Consider the following 25,382-nt stretch of genomic DNA (forward strand, 5'->3'; position numbering starts at 1 on the left):
TGTCCTAATCATTTTCCATTTATTCTACATTACACTGAAGCACTCAATATAAAGTACTTACAATTTAATAAGTAAATTTATACTAATGTGATGAAATTTTGATATAATAATTTCTTACAATTAAATTTGTTTAGTGGGAAACATGCATTAGTCTTCCGAATAGTGTTGACAAACAAGCATCAATAAAATGTTTGAATAAATAAAACAATGTAGTAGGTTTTGCAGGGTGCAGACTGCCTATAGTAAGCCAAGCTTTATAAGAAGCTTTGGTCTAGTCACTCACTGTTTAGGTAGCCTTCAGAAATGGAACTGAATGCAAGGAAACAATTTCTAAAACCATAAAATACTTATGCTCTTAAATACACAAAATACCAGTTGTAAGTTGCCTTCCTCCATGTAACAAAGACCCAAGTGATACAGACAGTCTGATGAAGCTGCTACGGCATTTCGTCCTTTATCAGAATGAGAAAAGATATCCAGCGCCTTTTTAAACATTCTCATGGCTTCCTATAATGATTTTTAAAAAAAGAGAGGGAAGGGAATGTTTCTTTCTAATATTTATTTAACACAACAGCCTTAGATGTTAAAAGGAATCCTGAGCACACAGCCCTACTCTCATTTCACAAGAGGACACACAGACCTGGTAAAGACACAGATCTTGTCAGTGCACCAAGAGGCAGGACTTCTGACAGGCAGGAAATCTGACCCACCCAGGTGCCTATCCTACAGGCAGGTACGTAAGCAGGGTTACACAAGTGGACTTTTGGAACTATAATTTCAAATTCTAAAGGGTATTTTCTCATAGTCTTAAATAAGACTAAAATTTATAGACCAATTTATGACCAATTTCCTAGTAATTCTCCTGAAGGGAATGCCGGGCAGCTATTAGGTAGTAAAAGTTCTCCACTGATAATATCTGAGGTTGTTTTAATCAACTTTTATTTTGTCCTGCTATGCTCTCAAGGGGGTTCCATTGACACCAGAAAATAAACTAACATCAAAAATTACCCATTTAAACTATTCTGTCAAAATAGTTGAAACTCTTAATGAAAAAAATTCAATTTTCCAAATAGAAACGTGTTTTCATAACTAGCTACTCAATGTATTTACCTAATATATAGAAATACAGCTACTTGTGACTCTTTAGTCCACTTTCTTAATTATATTAAATTGCTAAAGAAACAATGAAGTTTAACTTGGATATGCTGTGTCCTTTGTGCCCGCCTTTAGTTTACATCACATGTCTACAGCTTACCTCAACATTCATCCTTCCAGCCTCACTCTCAGCACATGCTTTTGCAATAGAAAAAAATGCATCACCTTCTCAATTTCCCTCATTTTTACTTTTCAAAGTCTCTATATCTTCTGCATTTCCATCTTTTTTTCTCCTGTCTTTGAATGGTTTCCTTTCTTCTTTTCAGAACTAACTCCTCAAGCTGTGCCCTTGACCCCAACTCCTTCTGTCCCACCTTCTGCTTTTGGATCTCTGCCCCTTCATTGCCTCCTGGAGTCCGTAAAGTCTTCCATCACATTTAAATTTAAATGAACACATCTACACTTCCTCCTCTAGCTGATGTCTCACCTCTCTTTCCTTCACTACTCTAAATAGTAGTGGACGCTCTCGTAGGGCAAATGTACATTCCAAACACAGTACTGTGGCAGCCATGTGGAGAAAAGCTTGGAAGAGTTCAACACTATTATATAATTCAAACAAAATACAAATATGTTCTGGACTAGGATAATGACCAGAGAAATAGAGAAAGGAAGTGGATTTGAGAGACATTTAGAAAGTAGAACCAAGAGAGCATGACTATTGACTGGGTAGAAGAGGGACCCAATCAAAAGTGACTTCAGGTTTCAGGGAGGTTAAAATAAATTTAAGATTATTCCAAAGAAGGAATTTGATATCATAAAGGTGTCAATTCTCCCTAAAATAATCTAGAGATTCAATACAATTCAATCAAAATTCCAGCAGGGTTTTTAATGAATCTTAACAAGATGAATTTAAAATCTTGACCAGCTGGAAGAGTAAAGGCCCAAGAATAACCAGGAATTTCCTGGAGAAGAAGATGGTGTGGCAACTTGCTCCACCAGATGTCAAGAATTACAATAAAGCAACAGTAGTTAAAACATTGTACTATTAGGCCAGGGATAGAAAAATTGACCAAAGGAATAGAATAGAGAGCCCAAAATCAGATCCACACATACATGAAAGGTTATAATAGGACAGATGTACCACTTCAGATCTTTGGTTTAGGAGAACATTTCAATAAATGATACTGGAACATTTGAGTATCCATATGGGGAAAATTGAAATTTTATCACTATCTCACATTCAAAAATATCAACTTAAGGTAGAGTGAGGTCTTAAATGAAAAAAGCAGAATTTTTAAACTTTTAGAAGAAAATATGGGAAAATATCTTCATGACCTTGGCGTAGGGAGGGAATTTTTAAACAAGAATTTTTTTAAAGCTGTGACAATAAAACAAAAAAAGATACATTCAACTACATTAAAATTAAGACCCTCTGCTTATCAAAAGACATCATGAAGAAAATTTTAAAACCAGCCACAAATTGCAAGAGGATACATGACACACACGTAACAAATCAAGGACTAATACACAGGACTTATTTTTTTCAATGCCAAAAATCAACATGAACAAAACAAACAAAAATGTGTACAGCAAATTGATAGAACAGGAAATATAAGTGGCTATAAACATACAAAAAGATACCTCAACCTTTGCTCAAACTGAGAAATGTGAATTAAGACCATAATGAGACATTAGTTTTTATCCACCAAACTGATAAAAATAAAGTAGACAGCACCAGTTATTGTAGAGGATGGAGACCAATGGGAATACTCATACACTACAGGTGGGAGAATAAATTGGTACAACCCTATGGAAAATGTGCCATTTTCTTGAAAGTTAAACATTTACATTCTCTACATATCAGCAATGTTAACAGAAAACATGAAAAAGAATATTACCCTTACTCTTAAGTGGGAAAAAAACAAAAGGAAACAACCCAAGTATTAATTAACAGAAGAATCAATAAAGAAATGGTATGATTTAGTTTTGTAAAAAATATATATATATATGTAAGCAGTAATTCCAAGCACAATATAAAAATTCCATTAATAGGTTTAGTAAACGTTACTCAAGACTTTTCACCTTGTTCCTCTTGGCCTTCATTTGAGCTTTTGCTAATAGAGCATACATGGTGACCTCAGGCTTATTCAAAGTGATCCCATCTAAGACCTGAATGGCCTTGTCATGGTTCTCACAAAATGAATAAATGAGTGCTTGCTGTATAGGACTCAACTCAATGAGACCTAAAAGGAAAGGAAAATTTATCAATAACTTTGCCAAGTATCTAGGACTTAGAATATAATTATTTTAAGACAGTCAAGCAATTCAATAATCTATTTTTACAATATGAATTAATAAATCAATATGATACTAAAATCTATTTACTGTCAAAAAACAATAAGACATTCCAACTGCAAACAAACAAACAAAAAATAACAGCATAAGCCTGGTATTTCCTATAATAATCTCTCTCACAAAATTCACTAGGCTATGAAGCATTTTACAAATTGGTTACATACATGTGAAACTGAAGTTTTAGTTTCAAAATCTAACTTTGACTTTCAAGTGAACCCTTCATGCTATCTATACAGAGCTTCTGAAAATAGTATAAAAAATTTAAAGAAGTATTTCTTTTTAAATTAAGACAATATTATAATTTTACATTGATTATATTTACCTTCGGTCATTTCTGCTACTTGATAAATAGTGAACTTTGCAAGATCATAGCACTTCATCCTAAGAAGATATTGTCCTCTGGAAGAAATAACAGCTTTTAAATTCTAAGCAGTTAAAAATAATTTTTCTAAAATAAAGTTTTTTATACTCAGTTACTTAAAATTTTTAATTTTAATATATTTATTCATACTTATTATAATACATCTATTCATACTTATGTATGACAAAAACAATATGAAAATTATAAATATTTTATGTAAGTCTAAATAGGCCAATTAACATGGAGATGTGAGAAGAAAACAATTTAGGAAATGTGAAGCTGAAAGAAAAATTGTCAGATCTTTTTGTAATTATCGGCATTTAAAAAGTTATACTCTGTTGCTGAGAAATTTTAAAAGCTAAACACAGTTTAAGGGGCATACAAATGGAGAAGTATTTATATAAATTGTTAAAATGTGGTTCAAGAATTAAAAGACAAGCAAGACCTTATCAGAAAGCATTGTTCCAGTCCACTTTCCCATTTTCTGTAAATCCATTTCCCATGTTAGTAATTATAATATATTTTTGGTAGTGATAACTCATAATTTGCAATGGGTCCTTTTATAGCAAGCTCTACTGCATTTGAAATACAATTCAATGTATCATTTTTTTCACTGAATTATCTGAGGTTTATACTTGGTACCTCTGGGTACACAATCAAAATATATTACCTTATTTTCATGAGATCTGTGATAACTATCTAACCAGTAATCTAGAGAGGCCTCAAAGAACTTAAACACAGACAGTTGTGTTTTGATGCAAGGACAGAACAAAGGGAAAGATCTGTTATCTTATATTATGAATTATCTTAAAGTTTAACGAAAACAACTATATCTGACTTGCTGCTTTGGAGATGGCCATTTCTGGGAGATTAAATATAAAACAAGGAGGCTGGAAGGATCAAGAAAGAACTAAGGATTCCAACAGCTAGCTCAGATACTAAGATCCCAAGAAGAATTCTATTTCTATGCACATACCTTATTATATATAATTGGATTCCATCTGGCTGAAGGTGGATAGCACGAGATAACTCTCTTACTGCCTTTTTTAATTTGTGCAACTGTTAAGTGATAAACAGAAACTTAGCTCATAAAAATACTGATTGCTTCCTTTCTGATAGTTATTCCCTCCCACCCTTCAATACAGAAATTTTGCAGGAATCTCTCCTAATACATGTGTTTCTTAAGAATCATCAAAGCAAGTGGGATACAGAGAAGTTTAAAAAAACATTTATGAAGCAAAGTCTTTTGTTTTTCTTTAAATTATCTTTAAATTTGAAGAATGATTACACAGATCCATAAATATATAGTTTTAAATAAATATGATTATATCATATATTCTAGTTTGTTTTTCCTTTTTGTTTAGCTTTTCAGTTTTTCTCCCTCAACCATAACACCTTTTACACCAAACTTTACTCATGTTAATAAACTAGCTTGCAAAGGAATGTAAAATAAAAAGTAAAAGTCAATTCCACTTAAAAATAAGAGAGGAAAAACAAGCTTGCATTTAATGAGTAAAATGAATGAATAAAACAAAATACAACAATGATGAAAAAGATATCTGTTTAAAATCAGTATACAATGAAAAGTAAACAATGATTCTTTTCTTAATACTGGTTACAGAGCATAATCTGAATTTATAGAAATTTTTACAAACATTGGGGAAATTACAAAAGGGGGAACTAAACACATCCCAGAAAAATGAACCTGGGACAACAAACGACTCCTCTTACTATGCTGACATGGTGATCAAAACATTTGTGCATGGAAGTAGACAATACCTCTTAAAATGGTACAAAGTGTTTGGAGGAAATAGTGGGTGGAGTCAAAAGAGGGAATTCAAAAGGAGGGAGTCTGAGATGTTTTTAAATAAATTTAAGAATTACTGTGGAACTTCAGGCCTGCTGCTTCTCAAGCTAACCCTGATCAGGTTGGTGTAATTAATAAACCACCTTTCATATGCCTGCATTGCTCCATCTGGTTCCAATCATACATAGCTATGCATTGAGGAAACCCTGAATGGGAATGATGGAAGCTCACTCTTTGGTCTTTACAAGCTTTCCTGGGGTTGGACTTCTCCAGGTAGCATTAGATTGGATTTACCCTGGAGCCTAAACCCACACTGTAGGCATATGTATTCTTCTATATACATACACAGGGTTTGGTTTGTCATTGTTTTATCTACATGGGATCATACTGTATACACTTTAAAGTCTTCTAAATCTTGTTCTAGAATATCTCTTGGAAACCCCTCCAAATCACCTGGCATAATTCTAACTATTCTTTTTATTGACTATATAATACTCTATAGTGTGAATACAACATAATTTATTCAACGATTACTGTGAAGAGGTTTTTGTCTCCTCAGAACAATGAGTCTTTGAATATATGTCCTTACACCTTGATATTATGCTGGTGCTTTGGTTTCTAAATATGCTTGGAGGAAATTCCAACTTCCCCATAAGGCCTCAGCTCCATCAACAGGGAGTGAAGCAAAAGGGCCACACACACTCCCCACCCCTTCCCAACAGGGATCAAAAGCAAACCTACCCTGAGGACAATACCAAAATGGCCCCAGGGTCTTCTGCTTCCATCATCAGGAAGGTAAGGACTTAGTCACACTGCATCCTGAGATGAAGACAATAACAGAGCCTCTAGCAAACTCCCAATGGACATGCAGTGTGAGCAAGAAATGAACCTTTGTTATTTTAAGATGGTGATTTTTGAAGCTTTATTTGTTGTTGTTGTTTTCCACAGCACAACAGGCTATCCTGACTGAAACCAATGTGAGGAAAGGACTTGTAGGAGACGAGGGTAGAAAGGTAACAAGGAGCCAGTTCACATGAGCTCTTGTAGGCCTTTGGCTTTTGCAAGATTTGGCTTTTATTCTGAGCACAAAGGGAAGCTATTGAAGGGTTCCAGGCAAAGAAGTGAAATAACCTGATTTATGTTTTAACAGGATCACTATGCTGCTGTTTTGAAAACCCATCAAAAAGGAATAAAGAACAGAAGCAAGAAGACCAGGAGGCTACTGCAATAACTCTGGTGAGAAATCAGTGTCTTGGACAGGACGGTTAGTGATGGAGCAGTACAAGGGAATATCTATTTTGAAAGATAGACACAACAGCTAACAGTCTTTATCTCTGCAAAGTCCAAGTTGGTTGGAGTCAGAGAGAGCTCTTATTATTTACTATATTGTTTGAATTTTACACTAAGGATATATTATTTTTTTAATTTAAATAACTCATAAATTTTAAACAAAGTTTAAAGGAAAGTGTGAATGATTTGGACCCCATTCTATGCACAGATCTCATTCTATGAACTCACCCATTCACTCACTCTTCATACACACACACACAAAACTGATGGACTCTAAAATGTTAACAGTAGTTATCTCTAGAGAATGAAATAATGGATGGTTTTTAATGTATTCTTATTTGCATACATATATTACATGTGGTAAATATACATTGCTTTTGTAATAAGAAAAAAAACAGGCATTATTTAAAAAAAAAAGACAAAAATTCACACCTAATCAGGAGAGGATTTTTAAGTGGGTAATTATAGTTAACTATCAATATATCTAATATGTATTGTTTATAAATGCATTAGGCTCTGTAATTAGCTGAAAAAGAATACACTGATATATTTTAAATTACATTGAACAAATATTCAAAAAATTAAAACTTTTTAAAAAAATCAAAGTTCTCAAACCTTAAATACCTTATGATAGGCTTCTGCTTGACAAATATAGCTTTGAATATACATAGGGTCAAGTTTAATAGCCTCAGAAAAATACCAAGTGGCTTCAATGTAGTTATCCAGGTGTAGTAGATATATGAGGCCAATATTTATATAAGCCAAAATAATGGTTCTAAAAAAATGAGAAAGCAAAATATTCTTAGACATTTAAATTATTCCAGATGTTCTCCAATTATAAATGAACCTAATGAAATACATACATCAATTTATACCAGGGTTCTTTCTCAATGTTTTCCTAAAGCAAAATAAATTAGTTAAATATTTTCTATTAAAAATTATAAACACCTTTATGAAATCCTTAGTTAGGAAGAAACATTTGTAGAGTCTGTCCTAGGAACTGATTTCCTGAAGTCTCCTAGACTCTTAGCAATACTTCACTCTTCCTTGACTTAATCTTGACTTATCTTGGATAACAAGCTTAGTTTTCCTCAACTCAAAAGTTTTTGCCTCAAGCTATGTTATATTCGCCAAGAGAAAGGGTAAGGAACAGTGAGAAAGAGCAATATTCTCGAGGCTTAGGGTTAAAAATCCTCTCCACAGAGGTATTAACCCAGTTGCTTTTCTATATCAAATAAAAGTTGTTTTTCTCTCTTAGAATCAAACAATTTTCAATGTAGAAATAACCTTAGAAATTATTTGTTCCATGCCTCTATTTCAAAATGAGGAAACTACACATTCTGTATCCCAACTGCACAGAAGCCCTGACCCTTTTGCCAACTGCCCACTTTCTGGCTTTCTGCAACTGAAACTCATTTCTTTCTCTTCCTGACTCAAAAATATCCCAAAGAAAACCACTGTGGCCATTGTGGAGCCATGTTCCATGACTTTTCCCAAGTCAAGTTCAAAGTTTACCTTAAATAAGCTAAGTAAGCAGTCTGCCGGTTGGCACAGAATGGGCATGATTTGTTACTCTTTCTGACACCTTCCATTTTAAAGAATACTTCTTTGGAAAGAAGATGAATTATTTAATTAAATTCTACCTTTTACAGCCTGGCTTTCTGACTAGTGTATGTAACTTTCAGTCTGTTCCTTCCTGAACCTGTGTTCTAATGGTATTTGCTTTTTTATTTTGCTTTACTAAACAAAATGTAGCCAGAAGTTCTAAATAGAGGATTTCTTCCCACTGAGTCATATACTGTGCCTAGCAACAATATATCAAGCAAATATTTTGCCATTATTTTAAAACTTGATGACAATTTTCCATGAACTTAACTTCAAAAAGTTTTAACCTGGGTATCCCCAAACTGCTCTTAATTACTGGTTGATTTTGCTATCCTTGGATTTAAACTCCTCTCAAACCCATTCAATATCTAAAGTTTGCAAAAGCATCTGAGGCAAATAGATATTGAGAATAGTTCTTATTTTAGAAGTAATCTTATTTTCCGAGGTTGTATTCTAATTCTAGGATGACTTCATAATAGTCTCATTTTTACAAGGTTATTGATGAGGGGAGAAAGCTTTTTCTTTCATCTTGGTATTTTCTTGATTTTATATAAAAGTGAAATCAGTAAGAATAAAAGGGAAAACATACCTTTCTAGAGAAATAACAGCTTCAAAGTCACAAATTGCCAGCAACCAAAGTTTTAGATTCGCATAGAGTATGCCCCGATGTAGAAAACAACTAAGATTCTCATAGCCATCATTTATGAGAGCTTAAAAATAAAGGTATATATCTTATTCAGGTTCTGAACAAACATATCTGAGTTATATTTTAGCCTATGCCCCTTCCTACTGCTTATTCTTATTTTTTTAACATTACATAAAATAAAACATATCTATAATGAATGTACTTATTTGGTGAGTAAAAAACAGTACTCACATAAAAAAAGTGTATTTGTTTATAAGGAACAATGTGACTATTATGGTTCACAAACTCATTAGAGCTGGAAGAAATCCTGGTATTAATCTAGGATAGTCCACTCACTTTACAGATGAAGAGATTAAGGTCCAAAGGGGCCAGGTACAGTGACCATGCAAATCAATGGCAAAGATGGGCCTAGAATCTAACCTCTGATCCACTGCAGTGGATTGCAGTCAGAAAGGTGCCATTGCCCTTGATGGCTTGTTATTATTTGGAAGATAGGAAGGCATCATTACTGGCTAAAGAACAGGTTCTGGTACAAACCCAGACTGGGGCAGACAGCAGAGGTCAGGCTTATACACATAAACCAGGAAGGGCAGCTCAAAGAGGCTACTCCGATTGCAAGCAGACCTTGGAGTTAAGGCAGGCAACTTGACTATGCATATCCCAAAGAACAGAAGCGTGGGGCAAAAATAACCTCCTCTCAGGACTCCAGGCATGTGGCTCTCATCAGTGACCAGTCTAGCAGTCTAGAGGTTACCTCGTGTCTCCTCACTTGCTGATTCCCCCTCAACTTTCAAAAACATGCAATGAAGTAGATGAGATTTTTACATTTGATCCACATCGCCCAAGCTTCTCAAGCTAAAAAGGGAAAGTTCTGCAAAAAATGTACATAATGTTCACAGCCTGGGACACAAATATGCACAATACTAGATTTGGGGAAGTATTCCTAGTATAAGCAGTGATCATACAGATTAAGTAATCACTTGAAGGCCATTTGACTAATCAGTTCACAGTATGACTGTCTAGCAAGGAGAAAAATAGCTGCAGTTGGTTAGTTGGTTGCTCTAGAAAAATAGAAACATTCTTCTATTTATTTATTTATTTATTTATTTTAATTTTTGAATTTTATTTTATTTTTTTATACAGCAGGTTCTTATTAGTCATCAGTTTTATACACATCAGTGTATACATGTCAATCCCAATTGCCCAATTCATCACACCACCCCCACCACCCCCACCACCCCCACCACCCCCCCACCCCTGCCGCTTTCCCCACTTGGTGTCCATACGAGAAACATTCTTCTTGAGGAAACAAAACTATTAGAATTACTTATCCTCTCTGTGCTTCGGTTTTCTCATCAGTAAAATGGGGATGATAATAGTACCTACCTCATAGCATTATTCTGAAGAGTAATTGAGACACTTCATATACAGCATTTAGAATAGTGCTTGGCAAGTAGTGAAATGCCTAATGAATGTTAGATATTATTATTAGCTTAGAAAAATATATTGAGGGTCCTTTTTGATCGTGAAAGATAAAACTCCTTAGGCTAACCTATAGGAAAAGATTGAGGCTAAAATAAAGGTGGTCTGCTCTGAATAATTAAATAACAAGGATCTGTATTATTATGATAGCCTAGAAAAGAGTGGGTGAAGAGCCCAAAACTTGGAGAAGAGGGAAATACGAGAAAGCAGCTTTTAGGAAGACCAGGAAGAAAGGGGTTTAGCCAGATGGCAGATGGACAGGGCTGACAGAGACCAATAAAAGATAAACTTACAGAAATAAGGGTGTTTAACCTTCAAATTTAAATTATCTGTGCTAACTTTATCCTCTGAACCGTAAAAAATTTAGTAACAGATGGTAGCCATGAGCAGTGAACTGGTGAACAAAAATGGAGACTCAATCAGACAGCAGAAATTAGGTATAAAGATTCCAAGAGAATTGAACAGGAATTCTCAGTTCTCTCTTCTAGGAATCCTTGGAAATAGAAGGGAAGGCACTAGACTCCTCTCAGCACAGGATGGGCTTTGAGTTATTTTATTTGAATATTCATGGGAAGGGTGACCTCAGAAGGCAAATGGATTTAGAGATATCAAGAAACAATCATCTTTTGGAGTTCCCTGGTGGTCTAGCGGTTAGGATTCAGCACTTTCACTGTTATGGCCCGGGTTCAATCCCTGGTCAGGGAACTGAAATCCCACAAGATGCAAAGCACTGCCAAAGGAAAAGAAAGGAGAAACAATCATCTTAGATTGCCTCCCCTGAGGAGCTATGTATTCTCTTCCTAAGAGTCTAGTGGTCTCCTTAATCTCTAGATTCTGCCTCATCTAGGATGTTGGGATTCTAGCACTTTGCACCCAGGTGAACACAGCCACGTTTGGAGTGTTGGACTCTGGCTAGAATTTGCCAGTCAGGATAGGCTAATTTATTCAGCTGGACACTGTTTACTGAGCACTTATTCTACGCCCAGAATTGTGGACATATTCATATACCAAGAATGCACTGGTACAGGGTAAAGTGGAAATGGCCACTTTTAGCTGTTGGCATCCTCTTACTGAGGATTCTCAAAGCCCATTTTTAGTCTAAGGGTTACAAAACTCTGAATTTGACTAATCCATGGGCTGGGTCTATGGAGTAGGACACAGCCCACCAGGAAAAATCACTGCCATTTTAGCAAAACGACTAAGAAATAGGCCTGGATTTCCATAAATAGCCTCAGAACTTCATATATAGAAAGAGATTTCTTTGATATGATATTCTCTTTTTGTCACAGTTGTACACACGTAAACACACACACACTCATACACACTAAAAGGGAATATTAGAAACACTTTTAGCTAAATAATTGTAGCTTTAAGTATAAATAAATATATATGCTATATAAATATATATAAGTACATACATATAAATGTATAACAATGTACATATTACATTAGTCATCCCACATTAGTATTCCACTCCATGAAAGTGAGCTGCTGAACCTCAGATTAAATTCCCATGTATTTGCCATTAAAAGTGAAGTACCTGAAACACTATAATCCTGCAGTGCTCTTAGAGGATTACTCTTCCTAAATAAGCAGGCTCTGTAATACAATGCTAACCAGTTATTAGGATCTAAGTGAATTGCAGTAGAAAGATCTTGAGTTGCTTGCTTATGAAAGTGCCGTTTAAAATACACTCTCCCTCGGTATGTCCTAGAAAAAGAAAAAAATTCATTTTAACATGTACTGCAAAATATAAATTTTCTCTTTTTGGCAAACTTATACAACTAATTTTATATTTGAATAACAACTTGTGATTATTTCTCTTTGCTTCCCAGGAAAGTTTAGTCATAATGTTAATAGCAAAAAGGATATGGACATTTTATAAATAAATATGTAAATATATAATAAAATACTTTATTATTATATGTATAAATAAATATATAAATATATAATAAAATACTTTATGCTTATTGATAATATTATATATTAATTATATATATACTTAATAATTATTACTATATTTCTTACATTTATCAGAGAGGTGTGTCAATAAAATAAATGAGGCATCCAAGATACACTGAAGATATACCCCCAAAAATGGGAGGCTGCTCTGTCTGCAAGGGTAAAAGCTATTGCATCAGTTTTATGAGTTGAATTCTATTTCCATTAACTTCTAACTTCAATTTTGAAATTTTCATTGACCTATATCAACTCTGAAAATCTCATCTTCGATCCTTTAATAATGTAAAACAAATCAGTTTTTACAGCTAAAATAAAAAAGACAATTAAGGAAAAACAGGAGAATAAGCTAGTAGGTTGCCTGCTCTGAAGAAGTTAAATCCAGGGGGAGGAAAATAGATGTTCAAGAAGGTTATAGTATGAAAACAATGGTAATTTGGAAAAAAGAGTACAGCAAGTAACAGAGGTCTTTCAAAAGCACTAAGCATCCTAAGACTCAGGATATTTTATCGTGGAGCAAAATATTTTTTTACCCCACATATAAGAAGTGTCTTATGTAGTTTCTAATGAATATAAGAATCTTACATTTATTTTTAATAATTTCTGATTGCTAAAGACTATTACTAATTATTTCTAAGTATATATATGATTCTGAACTTAAAATCTTACAGAATAAAGCATTACTAATATTTTTTGTAGGATGCCATTAAGTCATGTCAATTCCTCAAACACACTGACTTCTGTGTCCATTCCTTCTTTCATTTCTACTGCCTCAATACTGAAGATCCGCATCAGATCACATCTGGGCTACTACTTTATATCATTCTTATCTCTAGAGTGATGAGATTTGATCATCAGCTAATAAAGATCACTTTTCTCAAAAACTTTCAACAGCCCCCTATTGACAATGGGATAAGGCTGATTTCTTTAAAAAGGCATATAAGGCCTCCCATAAGATAACACCACATTATAACACCTTGAATTAACCTTCTGTTCTTCTCCAACTAATCTGATGCCTTCCTGCAAGTAATTCCCCTTTAAGTAAAGAAGTAGACAACCAGAATAGAACAATAACTAGGGATGAATTTTTAAAGAGCTTCAAAAAAGTTTGCCCTCCCTTCAAATGGCTGCAAGCTGAGATAATTTTAGAAGTAAGTTATTTCAAACTTTCAAAGAACAAAAATTATCCAATTCTAAAGGACATGTTTCTAAGAAAAGAAAAAGATGAAAGACTTAATTCATTTTGAGAAAGTAGCCAAATCCTGAAAGCAAAATCTGACTATGAAATTAGTGAACAATCTTACTATGAATATAGATGAAAAGCTCTTAAAGAAAGTGAAGACAAAGCAAATTCAATATTGTTTAATAATATTCTATCTAAAAATATATGATTGGGGCTTCCCTGGTGGCACAGTGGTTGAGAGTCCGCCTGCCGATGCAGGGGACACGGGTTCGTGCCCCGGTCCGGGAAGATCCCACATGCCGCGGAGCGGCTGGGCCCGTGAGCCATGGCTGCTGAGCCTGCGCGTCCGGAGCCTGTGCCCCGCAATGGGAGAGGCCACAACAGTGAGAGGCCCGCGTACCGCAAAAAAAAAATAAAAAATAAAAAAAATAAAAATATATGATGGCCAAGAGGCATTTATCCTTCAAAATTAGAAAGCCTATTACCATGAAATTCTTATACGTAGATCATAGGAAAAAAATTTAAACAGGAATAAAGAGATACTCCCTTGAAATAATTAAAGAATAAATGGCTCAAAAATTACAACTGTGATGTTTCTTGGTAAACGTCAAAGACATTTTCATTAAGTTCAAAAGATGAAGATTCTTATTATCACCAACATTATTGTTAAGTTAAAGTTGATGCAATGATAAAATGAGTTGGGAGATAAGAGTAGAGCAAAAGAGGTAGAACAGGGAACTCCGAAACTCCACCTTTCCACAAAAGCAATGAATAAGCAGGCAAACACTGTCAGAAGCAATTAAAGAATTAAGAATCTAATTAAAAACTTAGAATCACCAGGGTAATACTTAATGAAGGAGGAAAAGCTGCTGAATTTTGGTAAGAGAGCTCTGTGGTGTTCTAACTCACCCGATTTCCCTCCCCAACTTCCTAGACCCATGGTGGTCTTGAAGAAAACAACCTGCATTCCTGATGCAGGTTACTAGTACCAGAGGGAACAATACAAATCTTATTCTCAAAGAACTGTAGCTGTGTAGTTTTGACCTGTCTGGTGGATCACTGAAAGACTGGCTCAAATGTTTCCCTTTGTTTTGACTGCCTTAGAGCTTTCCCAGGGCTAATGTGACTTCCTGGATGGTATTTATCAAAGTCATTTAAAGGCAAATATATTAGCTGCTGCCACTTGGGACAAGGGATAACAGTTGGGGCAGGCAATTGTCAAACCAAAAACCCTTGTAAGAAAGAAGGTGGAGAAAGAGATACCAGGGGGATGAGGGCTTTAGAAAGTTTCTGCATATTGTAGGGAATCTAAAAGGCCACATGCAAACCCAAGGCTGAAAGCATGCACAGAAAAGACCTACGAAGACCCTTAGCTTTCACCTCTGGCTAATTCAGGCTCTGTGCAAGTCGGACATGAAAGCTAAGGCATTGAAGTTGTCTGGATAAGCATTCAAGGAGTGCCCCAAAAGAGAGTCAATCTGCAAACACTGAGAGTTTTTTTGATTGTTTCATTGGTTGGTTTAGTTGGAATCTTAGTCAAATCACTAGCTAACTCCAAGGTAACAGAACACAGACTTCAGTGGCCACACATGACAAAGAATACAGACTTACAAAATCTGTTCAGAAAAGTCACTAAACAAACTACATGAATGACAAGAAGCAGCAAAAAAAAAAACACTGGAAGAGGAGGAGGTGAATCTGATATCCAAAGGTGCCACATAATAATATTCAAAGTGACTACTTCTCAACAAAAAATTACAAGTAATGCAAAGGAAGAAGAAAATATGGCCCATTCACAGGATAAAAAGAAAAAAATAGAAACCATCCCCGAGGAAGCCCAGACATTGGACAAAGACTTAAAATCAACTGTCTTAAAATCAACTTAAAAGACTTTAAATAAACTATCTTTGGGAAACCCATGGCAGTCCAGTGGTTAGGACTCGGTGCTTTCACTGCCAGGGTGCAGGTTCGATCCCTGGTCAGGGAACTAAGATCCTGAAAGCCATTTGGCCCAGCTAAAAACAAAAAACAAAACAAAACAAAACAACCCACAAAACTGTCTTAAATATGTTCATATAGCTAAAAGAAACCATAAAGAACTAAAGAAAACTAGGAGAATGATGTCTCAACACATAGAGAGTATCAATAAAAATACTGATAGATAGAACTAGATTGATAGATAGAGAAATTATTGAAAAAAAGGAAGCAAATAGAAATTCTGGAGTTGAAAACTACAAAAACGAATGAAAATTCACTAGGTTTCAACAACAGATTTGAGAAGGCAAAAGAAAGATTCAGGAAACTTGAAGTAAGGTCAATTCAGATTATCCAGCCTGAGAAGCAGAAAGAAAAACAGAGTGAAAAAACAAAAAAAGGCTAAGGGACCTCTGGAACACCATCAAGCATACCAACATATGCATACATTGCAAGTCACAAAAGGAAAGGAGATAGTAAAGGAGCAGAAATGACATTTGAAAAAGTAATGGTTGAAAGTTTCCCAAATTTGATGAAAGAAATGAGTCTATACAACCAAGAAGCTCAGTGATTCCATAAATTCGAAGAAATCTAGAGGCACCTTATAATCAACCTGGTGAAAGCCACAGACAAAGAAAGAATCTTGAAAGTAGTATGAGAGAAGCAACTCATCATGTACTTGGAATACTCAATAAGATGAATAGCTGATTTTTCATCCAAAATCACAGCTGGAAAGATCATGACTCACTGAAGAGTCTATGAATCATAAACACAATAAGTAAAAAGAAAACCACTCTTAGGCACAATATACCAAAACTGCTGAAATCCAAGGACAATAAGAAGGGCTTCCCTGGTGGCACAGTGGTTAAAAATCTGCCTGCAAATGCAGGGGACATGGGTTTGAGCCCTGGTCCGGGAAGATCCCACAGGCTACAATGCAACTAGGCCCGTGTGCCACAACTACTGAACCTGCGCTCTAGAGCCCATGAGCCACAACTACTGAGCCCGCATGCCACAACTACTGAAGCCCACACTCCTAGAGCCTGTGCTTCGCAACAAGAGAAGCCACTGCAATGAGAAGACCATGCACCTTGACGAAGAGTAGCCCCCGCTTGTCGCAACTAGAGAAAAGCCCTTGCACTGCAATGAAGATCCAACACAGCCAAAAATAAATAAATAAATAAATAAATAAAAATTAAAAAAACAAAGACAATGAGAAAAGTTTAAAAGCAACCAAAGGAAAAAGACACATTACTTTCAAAGGCATTGACTAACCACTGATTTTTTTTCACTTAAAAAAAAGAGGAATCTATATGACACTGCATTGCAATATGTTCAAAGTGCTAAAAGAAAATAAATGCCAAGGGAGGACCTTCAAGATGGCAGAGGAGTAAGACATAGAGATCACCTTCCTCCCCAAAAATACATCTACATGTGGAACAACTCCTACAGAACACCTACTGGCAGAAGACTTCAGACTTCCCAAAAGGCAAGAAAATCCCTACGTACCTGCGCAGGGCAAAAGAAAAAAGAAAAAACAGAGACAAAAGAACAGGGATGGGACCCGCACCTCTCGGAGGGAGCTGTGAAGGAGAAGAAGTTTCCACACACTAGGAAGCCCCTTCGCGGGCGGAGACAGGGTGTGGGCAGGCGGGAAGCTTCGGAGCCATGGAGGAGAGCACAGCAACAGGGGTGCGGAGGGCAAAGTGGAGAGGTTCCCGCACAGACGATTGGTGCCGACCAGCACTCACCAGCCTGAGAGGCTTGTCTGCTCACCCGCTGGGATGGGTGAGGGCTGGGAGCTGAGGCTTGGGCATCAGAGGGCAGATCCCAGGAAGAGGACTGGGGTTGGCTGCGTGAAGACAGCCTGAAGGGGGCTAATGCACCAGAGCTAGCTGGGAGAGAATCTGGGAAAAAGTCTGGAAATGCCTAAGAAGCAAGAGACAATTGTTTCAGGGTGTGCGAGGATTGGGGATTCAGAGCATCCCCTAAACAAGCTTCAGAGACAGGCGTGAGCTGCGGCTATCAGCATGGACACCAGAGACAGTCATGAAACGCTAAGGCTGCTGCTGCAGCCACCAAGAAGCCTGTGTCACTATCACAGGTCACTATCCACACCTCCCCTCCCGGGAGCCTGTGCAGTCCGCCACTGCCAGGGTCCCGGGGGGCATGCATCAGGCTGTTGCAATGTCAGGCCAGCCTCTGTAGCCACAGGCTCACCCTGCATTCTGTACCCCTTCCTCCCTACAGCCTGAGTGAGACACAGCCTCCTAGTCAGCCGCTCCTTTAACCCCGTCCTGTCTGGGCGAAGAGAAGATGTCAGAGGGCAACCTACATGCAGAGGCAGGGCCAAATCCAAAGCTGAACCACAGGAGCTGTGCAAACAAAGAAGAGAAAGGAAAATTTCTCCATGCAGCCGTGAAAAAACTGAACAGACAAAAAATCCTCCCAACATTGAGGCGGTGGACTTTGGGAGCAACTGTGGACTTGAGGTTTGCTATATGTGACTGACTAGTTTCTAATTTATAAGTTTACTTTAGTTTCAATTTTAGATCTTTTTATCATTGTTCGATTTGTTTATTGGTTTGGTTGCTCTCTTCTTTTTTTTATTACCTTTAAAATTTTTTTATTCTAATATTTAAATTTATTTTATTTTATTTATTTATTTTTCTTTCTTTCTTTTTTTCTTCTCCCTTTTCTTCTGAGCTATGTGGCTGACAAGGTCTTGGTGCTCTGGCCAGCTGTCAGGCCTGAGCTTCTGAGGTGGGAGAGCTGAGTTCAGAACATTGGACCACCAGAGACCTCCTGGCTCCATGTAATATTGATCCGCAAGAGCTCTCCCAGATATCTCCGTCACAACACTAAGATGCAGCTCCACTCAAAAACCAGCAAGCTACAGTGCTGGAAACCCCATTGCAAACAACTAGCAAGACAGGAAGACAAACCACGCATTCGCAGAGAGGCTGCGTAAAATCATAGCAGGGTCACAGACACCCCAAAACAGACCATGGGAGGTGGTCCTACCCAGCAGAAAGACTAGATCCAGCCGCATCCACCAAAACACAGGCACCAGTCTCCTCCACGAAGAAACCCACACAACCCACTGAACCAACCTTACCCACTGGGGGCAGACACCAAAACAATGGGAACTATGAACATGCAGCCTGTGAAAAAGAGACCCTAAACACAGTAAGTTAATCAAAGTGAGAAGACAGAGAAATACACAGCAGATGAAGGAGCAAGGTAAAAACCAACCAAACCAAACAAATAAAGAGGAAATAGGCAGTCTACCTGAAAAAGAGTTCAGAGTAGTGATCCAAAATCTTGGAAATAGAATGGAGAAGATAAAAGAAACGTTTAACAAGGACCTAGAAGAACTAAAGAGCAAACAAACAATGATGAACACACAATAAATGAAATTAAAAATTCTCTAGAAGGAATCAATAGCAGAATAACTGAGTCAGAAGAACATATAACTGACGTGGAAGATAAAATAGTGGAAATAACTACCACAGAGCAGATAAAGAAAAAAGAATGAAAAGAATTGAGGACAGTCTCACAGACTTCTGGGACAACATTAAATGCACCAACATTCAAATTATAGGGGTCTCAGAAGAAGAAAAGGAAAAGAAAGAGACTGAGGAAATATTTGAAGAAATTATACTTGAACACTTCCCTAATATGGGAAAGGAAATAGCCAACCAAGTCCAGAAAGGACTAGAGTCCCATACAGGATAAATCCAAGGAGAAACACGCCAAGACACATATTAATCAAACTATGAAAAATTAAATACAAAGAAAAAATATTAAAAGCAGCAAGGGAAAAGCAACAAATACCATACAAGGGAATCCCCATAAGGTTAACAGCTGATCTTTCAGCAGAAACTCTGTAAGCCAGAAGGGAGTGGTGGGACATATTTAAAGTGGTGAAGGGGAAAAACCTACAACCAAGATTACTCTACCCAGCAAGGATCTCATTCAGATTTGATGCAGCAATTAAAAGCTTTACAGACAAGCAAAAGCGAAGAGAATTCAGCACCACCAAACCAGCTTCACAACAAATGCTAAAGGAACTTCTCTAGGTAGGAAGCACAAGAGAAGGAAAAGACCTACAATAATGAACCCAAAACAATAAAGAAAATGGTAATAGGAACATACATATCAATAATTAACTTAAATGTAAATGGATTAAATGCTCCAACTAAAAGACACAGACTGGCTGAATGGATACAAAAATAAGACCTGTATATATGCTGACTACAAGAGACCAACTTCAGACGTAGGGACACATAAAGACCAAAAGTGAGGGGATGGAAAAACATATTCCATGCAACTGGAAATCAAAAGAAAGCTGGAGTAGTAATTCTCATAACAGACAAAATAGACTTTGAAATAAAGACTATTACAAGAGACAAAGAAGGACACTACATAATGATCAAGGGATCAATCGAAGAAGAAGATATAAAAAAATTGTAAATCTTTATGCACCCAATGTAGGAACACCTCAATACATAAGGCCAATGCTAACAGCCATAAAAGGGGATATTGACAGTAACACAATCATAGTAGGGGACTTTAACACCCCACATTCACCAATGGACAGCTCAACCAAAATGAAAATGAATAAGGAAACACAAGCTTAAATGATACATTAAACAAGATGGACTTCATTGATATTTATAGGACATTCCATCCAAAAAGAACAGAATACACTTTCTTCTCAAGTTCTCATGGAACATTCTCCAGGATAGATCATATCCTGGGTCACAACTCAAGCCTTGGTAAATTTAAGAGAACTGAAAACGTATCAAGTATCTTTTCTGACCACAATGCTATGAGACTAGATATCAATTTCAGGAAAAAAAATCTGTAAAAAATACAAACACATGGAGGCTAAACAATACACTACTATATAACCGAGAGATCACTGAAGAAATCAAAGAGGAAATCAAAAAATACCTAGAAACAAGTGACAATGAAAACACGACGGCCCAAAACCTATGGGATGCAGCAAAAGCAGTTCTAAGAAGGAAGTTTATAGCAATACAATCCTATCTCAAGAAACAAGAAAAATCTCAAATAAAGAACCTAACCTGACACCTAAAGCAATTAGAGAAAGAAGAGGAAGAAGAAAAACAACAACAAAAACCCACAGTTAGCAGAAGGAAAGAAATCATAAAGATTAGATCAGAAATAAATGAAAAAGAAATGAAGGAAATGATTGCAAAGATCAATAAGCCTAAAAGCTGGTTCTTTGAGAAGGTAAATAAAATTGATAAACCATTAGCCAGACTCATCAAGAAACAAAGGGAGGGGCTTCCTTGGTGGTGCAGTGGTTAAGAATCCGCCTGCCAATGCAGGGGACATGGCTTCGATCCTTGGTCCAGGAGGTTCCCACATGCCACAGAGCAGCTAAGACTGTGTGCCACAACTACTGAAGCCTGTATGCCTAGAGCCCGTGCTCTGCCACAAGAGAAGCCACCACAGCGAGACGCCCTCGCGCAGCAACGAAGTCAAATGCAGCCATAAATAAATAAAAAAATAAAGAAACAAAGGGAGAAGACTCAGATCAATAGAATGAGAAATGAAAAAGGAGAAGTAACATCACACTGCAGAAATACAAAGGATCATGAGAGATTACTACAAGCGACCATATGCCAATAAATTGGACAACCTGGAAGAAATGGACAAATTCTTAGAAAAGCACAACGTTCCGAGACAGAACCAGGAAGAAATAGAAAATATAAACAGACCCATCACAGCACTGAAATTGAAGCTGTGATTAAATATCTTCCAACAAACAAAAGCCCAGGACCAGATGGCTTCACAGGCGAATTCTGTCAAACATTTAGAGAAGCGCTAACACCTATCCTTCTCAAACCTTCCAAAATATAGCAGAGGGAGGAACACTCCCAAACTCATTCTAAGAGGCCACCATCACCCTGATACCAAAACCAGACAAAGATGTCACAAAGAAAGAAAACTACAGGCCAATATCACTGATGAACATAGATGCAAAAATCCTCAACAAAATAATAGCAGACAGAATGAAGCAAATTAAAAGGATCATACATCATGTTCAAGTGGGTTTATCCCAGGAATGCAAGGATTCTTCAATATATCCAAATCAATCAATTTGATGCACTATATTAACAAAGTGCAGGATGAAAACCATATGATCATCTCAGTAGATGCAGAAAAGGCTTTTGACAAAATTCAACACCAATTTATGATAAAAACCCTCCAGAAAGTAGGCATAGAGGGAACTTACCTCAACATAATAAAGGCCATATATGAGAAACCCACAGCCAACATTGTTCTCAATGGTGAAAAACTGAAACCATTTCCACTAAGATCAGGAATAAGACAAGGTTGTCCACTCTCACCACTAATATTCAACATAGTTTCAGAAGTTTTAGCCACAGCAATCAGAGAAGAAAAAGAAATAAAAGGAATCCAAATCAAAACAGAAGAAGTAAAACTGTCACTGTTTGCAGATGACATGATACTATACATGGAGAATCCTAAAGATGCTACCAGAAAACTACTAGAGCTAATCAATGAATTTGGTAAAGTAGCAGGATACAAAATTAATGCACAGAAATCTCTTGCAGTCCTATACACTAATGATGAAAAATCTGAAAGAGAAATTAAGAAAACACTCTCATTTACCATTGCAACAAAAAGAATAAAATACCTAGGAATAAATCTACCTAAGGAGACCAAAGACCTGTATGCAGAAAAGTATAAGACACTGATGAAAGAAATGAAAGATGATACAAACAGATGGAGAGGTACACCATGTTCTTGGATTGGAAGAATCAACATTGTGAAAATGACTATACTACCCAAAGCAATCTGTCAGATTCAGTGCAATCCCTATCAGACTACCAATGAAATTTTTCACAGAAGTAGAACAAAAAATTTCACAGTTTGTATGGAAACACAAAAGACCCTGAATAGGCAAAGCAATCTTGAGAAAGAAAAACATAGCTGGAGGAATCAGGCTCCTGGACCTCCGAGTACACTCCAAAGCTACAGTAATCAAGACAGTACGGTACTGGCACAAAAAGAGAAATATTGATCAATGGAACAGGATAGAAAGCCCAGAGATAAACCCAGGCATCTATGGTCAACTTATCTTTGATAAAGGAGGGAAAAATATACAATGGAGAAAAGACAGCCTCTTCAATAAGTGGTGCTGGGAAAGCTGGACAGCTACATGTTAAAAAATGAAATTAGAACACTCTCTAACACCATACACAAAAGTAAACTCAAAATGGATTAAAGACTGAAATGTAAGGCCAAAGACTATAAAACTCTTAGAGGAAAACATAGGCAGAACACTCTATGACATAAATCACAGCAAGATCCTTTTTGACCCACCTCCTAGAGAAATGGAAATTAAAACAAAAACACACAAATGGGACTTAATTAAACTTAAAAGCTTTTGCACAGCAAAGGAAACCATAAACAAGACCAAAAGACAACCCTCAGAATGGGAGAAAATATTTGCAAACAAAGCAACTGACAAAGGATTAATCTCCAAAATATACAAGCAGCTCATGCAGCTCAATATCAAAAAACCAAACAACCCAATTCAAGAATGGGCAGAAGTCTTAAACAGACATTTCTCCAAAGAAGATATACACATTGCCAACCAACACATGAAAGGATGCTCAACATCACTAGTCATTAGAGGAATGCAAATCAAAACCACAATGAGGTAGCACCTCACACTGGTCAGAATGGCCATCATTAAAAAAATCCAGAAACAATAAATGCTGGAGAGATTGTGGAGAATGGGGAACCCTCTTGAACTGTTAGTCAGAATGTAAATTTATACAGTCACTATGGAGAACAGTATGGAGGTTCCTTAAAAAACTAAAAATAGAACTATAATACGACCCAGAAATCCCACTACTGGGCATATACCCTGAGAAAACCATAATTCAAAAAGAGTCATGTACCACAATGTTCATTGCAGCTGTATTTACAATAGCCAGGACATGGAAGCAACCTAAGTGTCCATCGACAGATGAATGGATAAAGAGGATGCAGCACATATATACAATGGAATATTACTCAGCCACAGAAAGAAATGAAATTGAGTTATTTGTAGTGAGGTGGATGGACCTAGGGTCTGTCATACAGAGTGAAGTAAATCAGAAAGAGAAAAACAAATACTGTACACTAACACATATATATGGAATCTAAAAAAAAAAAAGGTTATGAAGAACCTAGGGGCAGGATGGGAATAAAGACGCAGGCCTACTAGAGAATGGACTTGAGGACACAGGGAAGAGGAAGGGGAAGCTGGGACAAAGTGAGAGAGCGGCATGGACATATATACACTACCAAAGGTAAAATAGATAGCTAGTGGGAAGCAGCCACATAGCACAGGGAGATCAGCTCAGTGCTTTGTGACCACCTAGTGGGGTGGGATAGGGAGGGTGAGAGGGAGGGAGACGCAAGAGGGAGGAGATATGGGGATATATTTATATGTATAGCTGATTCACTTTGTTATAAAGCAGAAACTAACACACCATTGTAAAGCAATTATACTCCAATAAAGATGTTTTTTAAAATAATTAATTAATTAATTAATTAAAAAAAGAAAAAGATATGAAAGAGACTTCTTTACTCATACTATGAAACATTACTGACCAAAAGGAATGAAGACCTAAAGAAATAGAATGTACCGTATGCATATATGAAAAGACTCAAAATTGTTAGGATGTCAATTTCCCCCTACTGCTCTATAAATTCATTGCAACCCCAATCAAAATACAAAGGAATTGCCACAGAAGTTGACCTGCTGATTCTGTTAGGTTAAACCGTATGAAATTTTGAAATTTTACTATTTTGATCTATAAAGAAGTCAGTTTTCATATAGTTTAACCCAACTCAATGTGTTTGGAAATGCAAAAAAGCCAAGGAATGCTCTGACAATTTTGACAGATCAAAAGAACTGTTCTACAGGATTTCAAGACTTATTATGAAACTATAGTATTTAAGGCAGCATAATATTGGTGCAAAGATAGATTTTTTTAAAACTCGCAAAATAGAAAAAGAGACTGAGAAATAGATCCACCCATACATGGATCTTCATTTCCTACAAAGCTAACACTGCAAAGCAATGGTAAAGGCACAGGGTTTTTATTAAATGTTGCTTGGAAAATTGAACATGCATGTAGAAAAAGTGAAATTTGTTTCCCTACTTCACATCATATACAAAAATTGATTCTAGGTGCACTGTAAATCTAACTTTAAAAGCGAAACAATAAACCTTCTAGAAGATCAGACAGGAGAATATCTACATGACACAAAAATAGGAAAAACTTACTTATAGTATACAAAAAGCACTAACCTTAAAGAAAAAGGTTACTAAATCAGACTATGTTTCATTTTTAAACTTTGTTTACCAAAAGACAATTATTTAAGGAGTGCAGTGACAATCTGGAGGAGGAAAAAAATGTGCTGTAAATATAACCAACAAAGGGCCCGTATCAAGAATATGTAATAGTTCATACAAATGAATAAGAAAAAAGACCAAAAACCCAAAAGTCACGAGTGACAAAAAAGAAAATCCAAATGGTTAAGAAAATTTTGAAAATGAATAATC

General features: G+C 36.4%; 1 protein-coding gene across 1 annotated transcript in view; it reads right to left on the bottom strand.

The window, feature by feature from the left end:
* TTC6 (tetratricopeptide repeat domain 6) overlaps positions 1-25,382 on the bottom strand; it is a 216,366-nt gene that overhangs the window by 31,676 nt on the left and 159,308 nt on the right. Inside the window, 7 exon segments of the mRNA XM_060098150.1 lie at positions 373-507; positions 3,178-3,338; positions 3,773-3,849; positions 4,788-4,870; positions 7,533-7,683; positions 9,103-9,223; positions 12,182-12,351. Coding sequence (XP_059954133.1) covers positions 373-507; positions 3,178-3,338; positions 3,773-3,849; positions 4,788-4,870; positions 7,533-7,683; positions 9,103-9,223; positions 12,182-12,351 — 898 coding nt within the window.

The sequence above is a fragment of the Mesoplodon densirostris genome, chromosome 4 (genome assembly GCF_025265405.1).
Source record: "Mesoplodon densirostris isolate mMesDen1 chromosome 4, mMesDen1 primary haplotype, whole genome shotgun sequence".
NCBI lineage: Eukaryota > Metazoa > Chordata > Mammalia > Artiodactyla > Ziphiidae > Mesoplodon > Mesoplodon densirostris.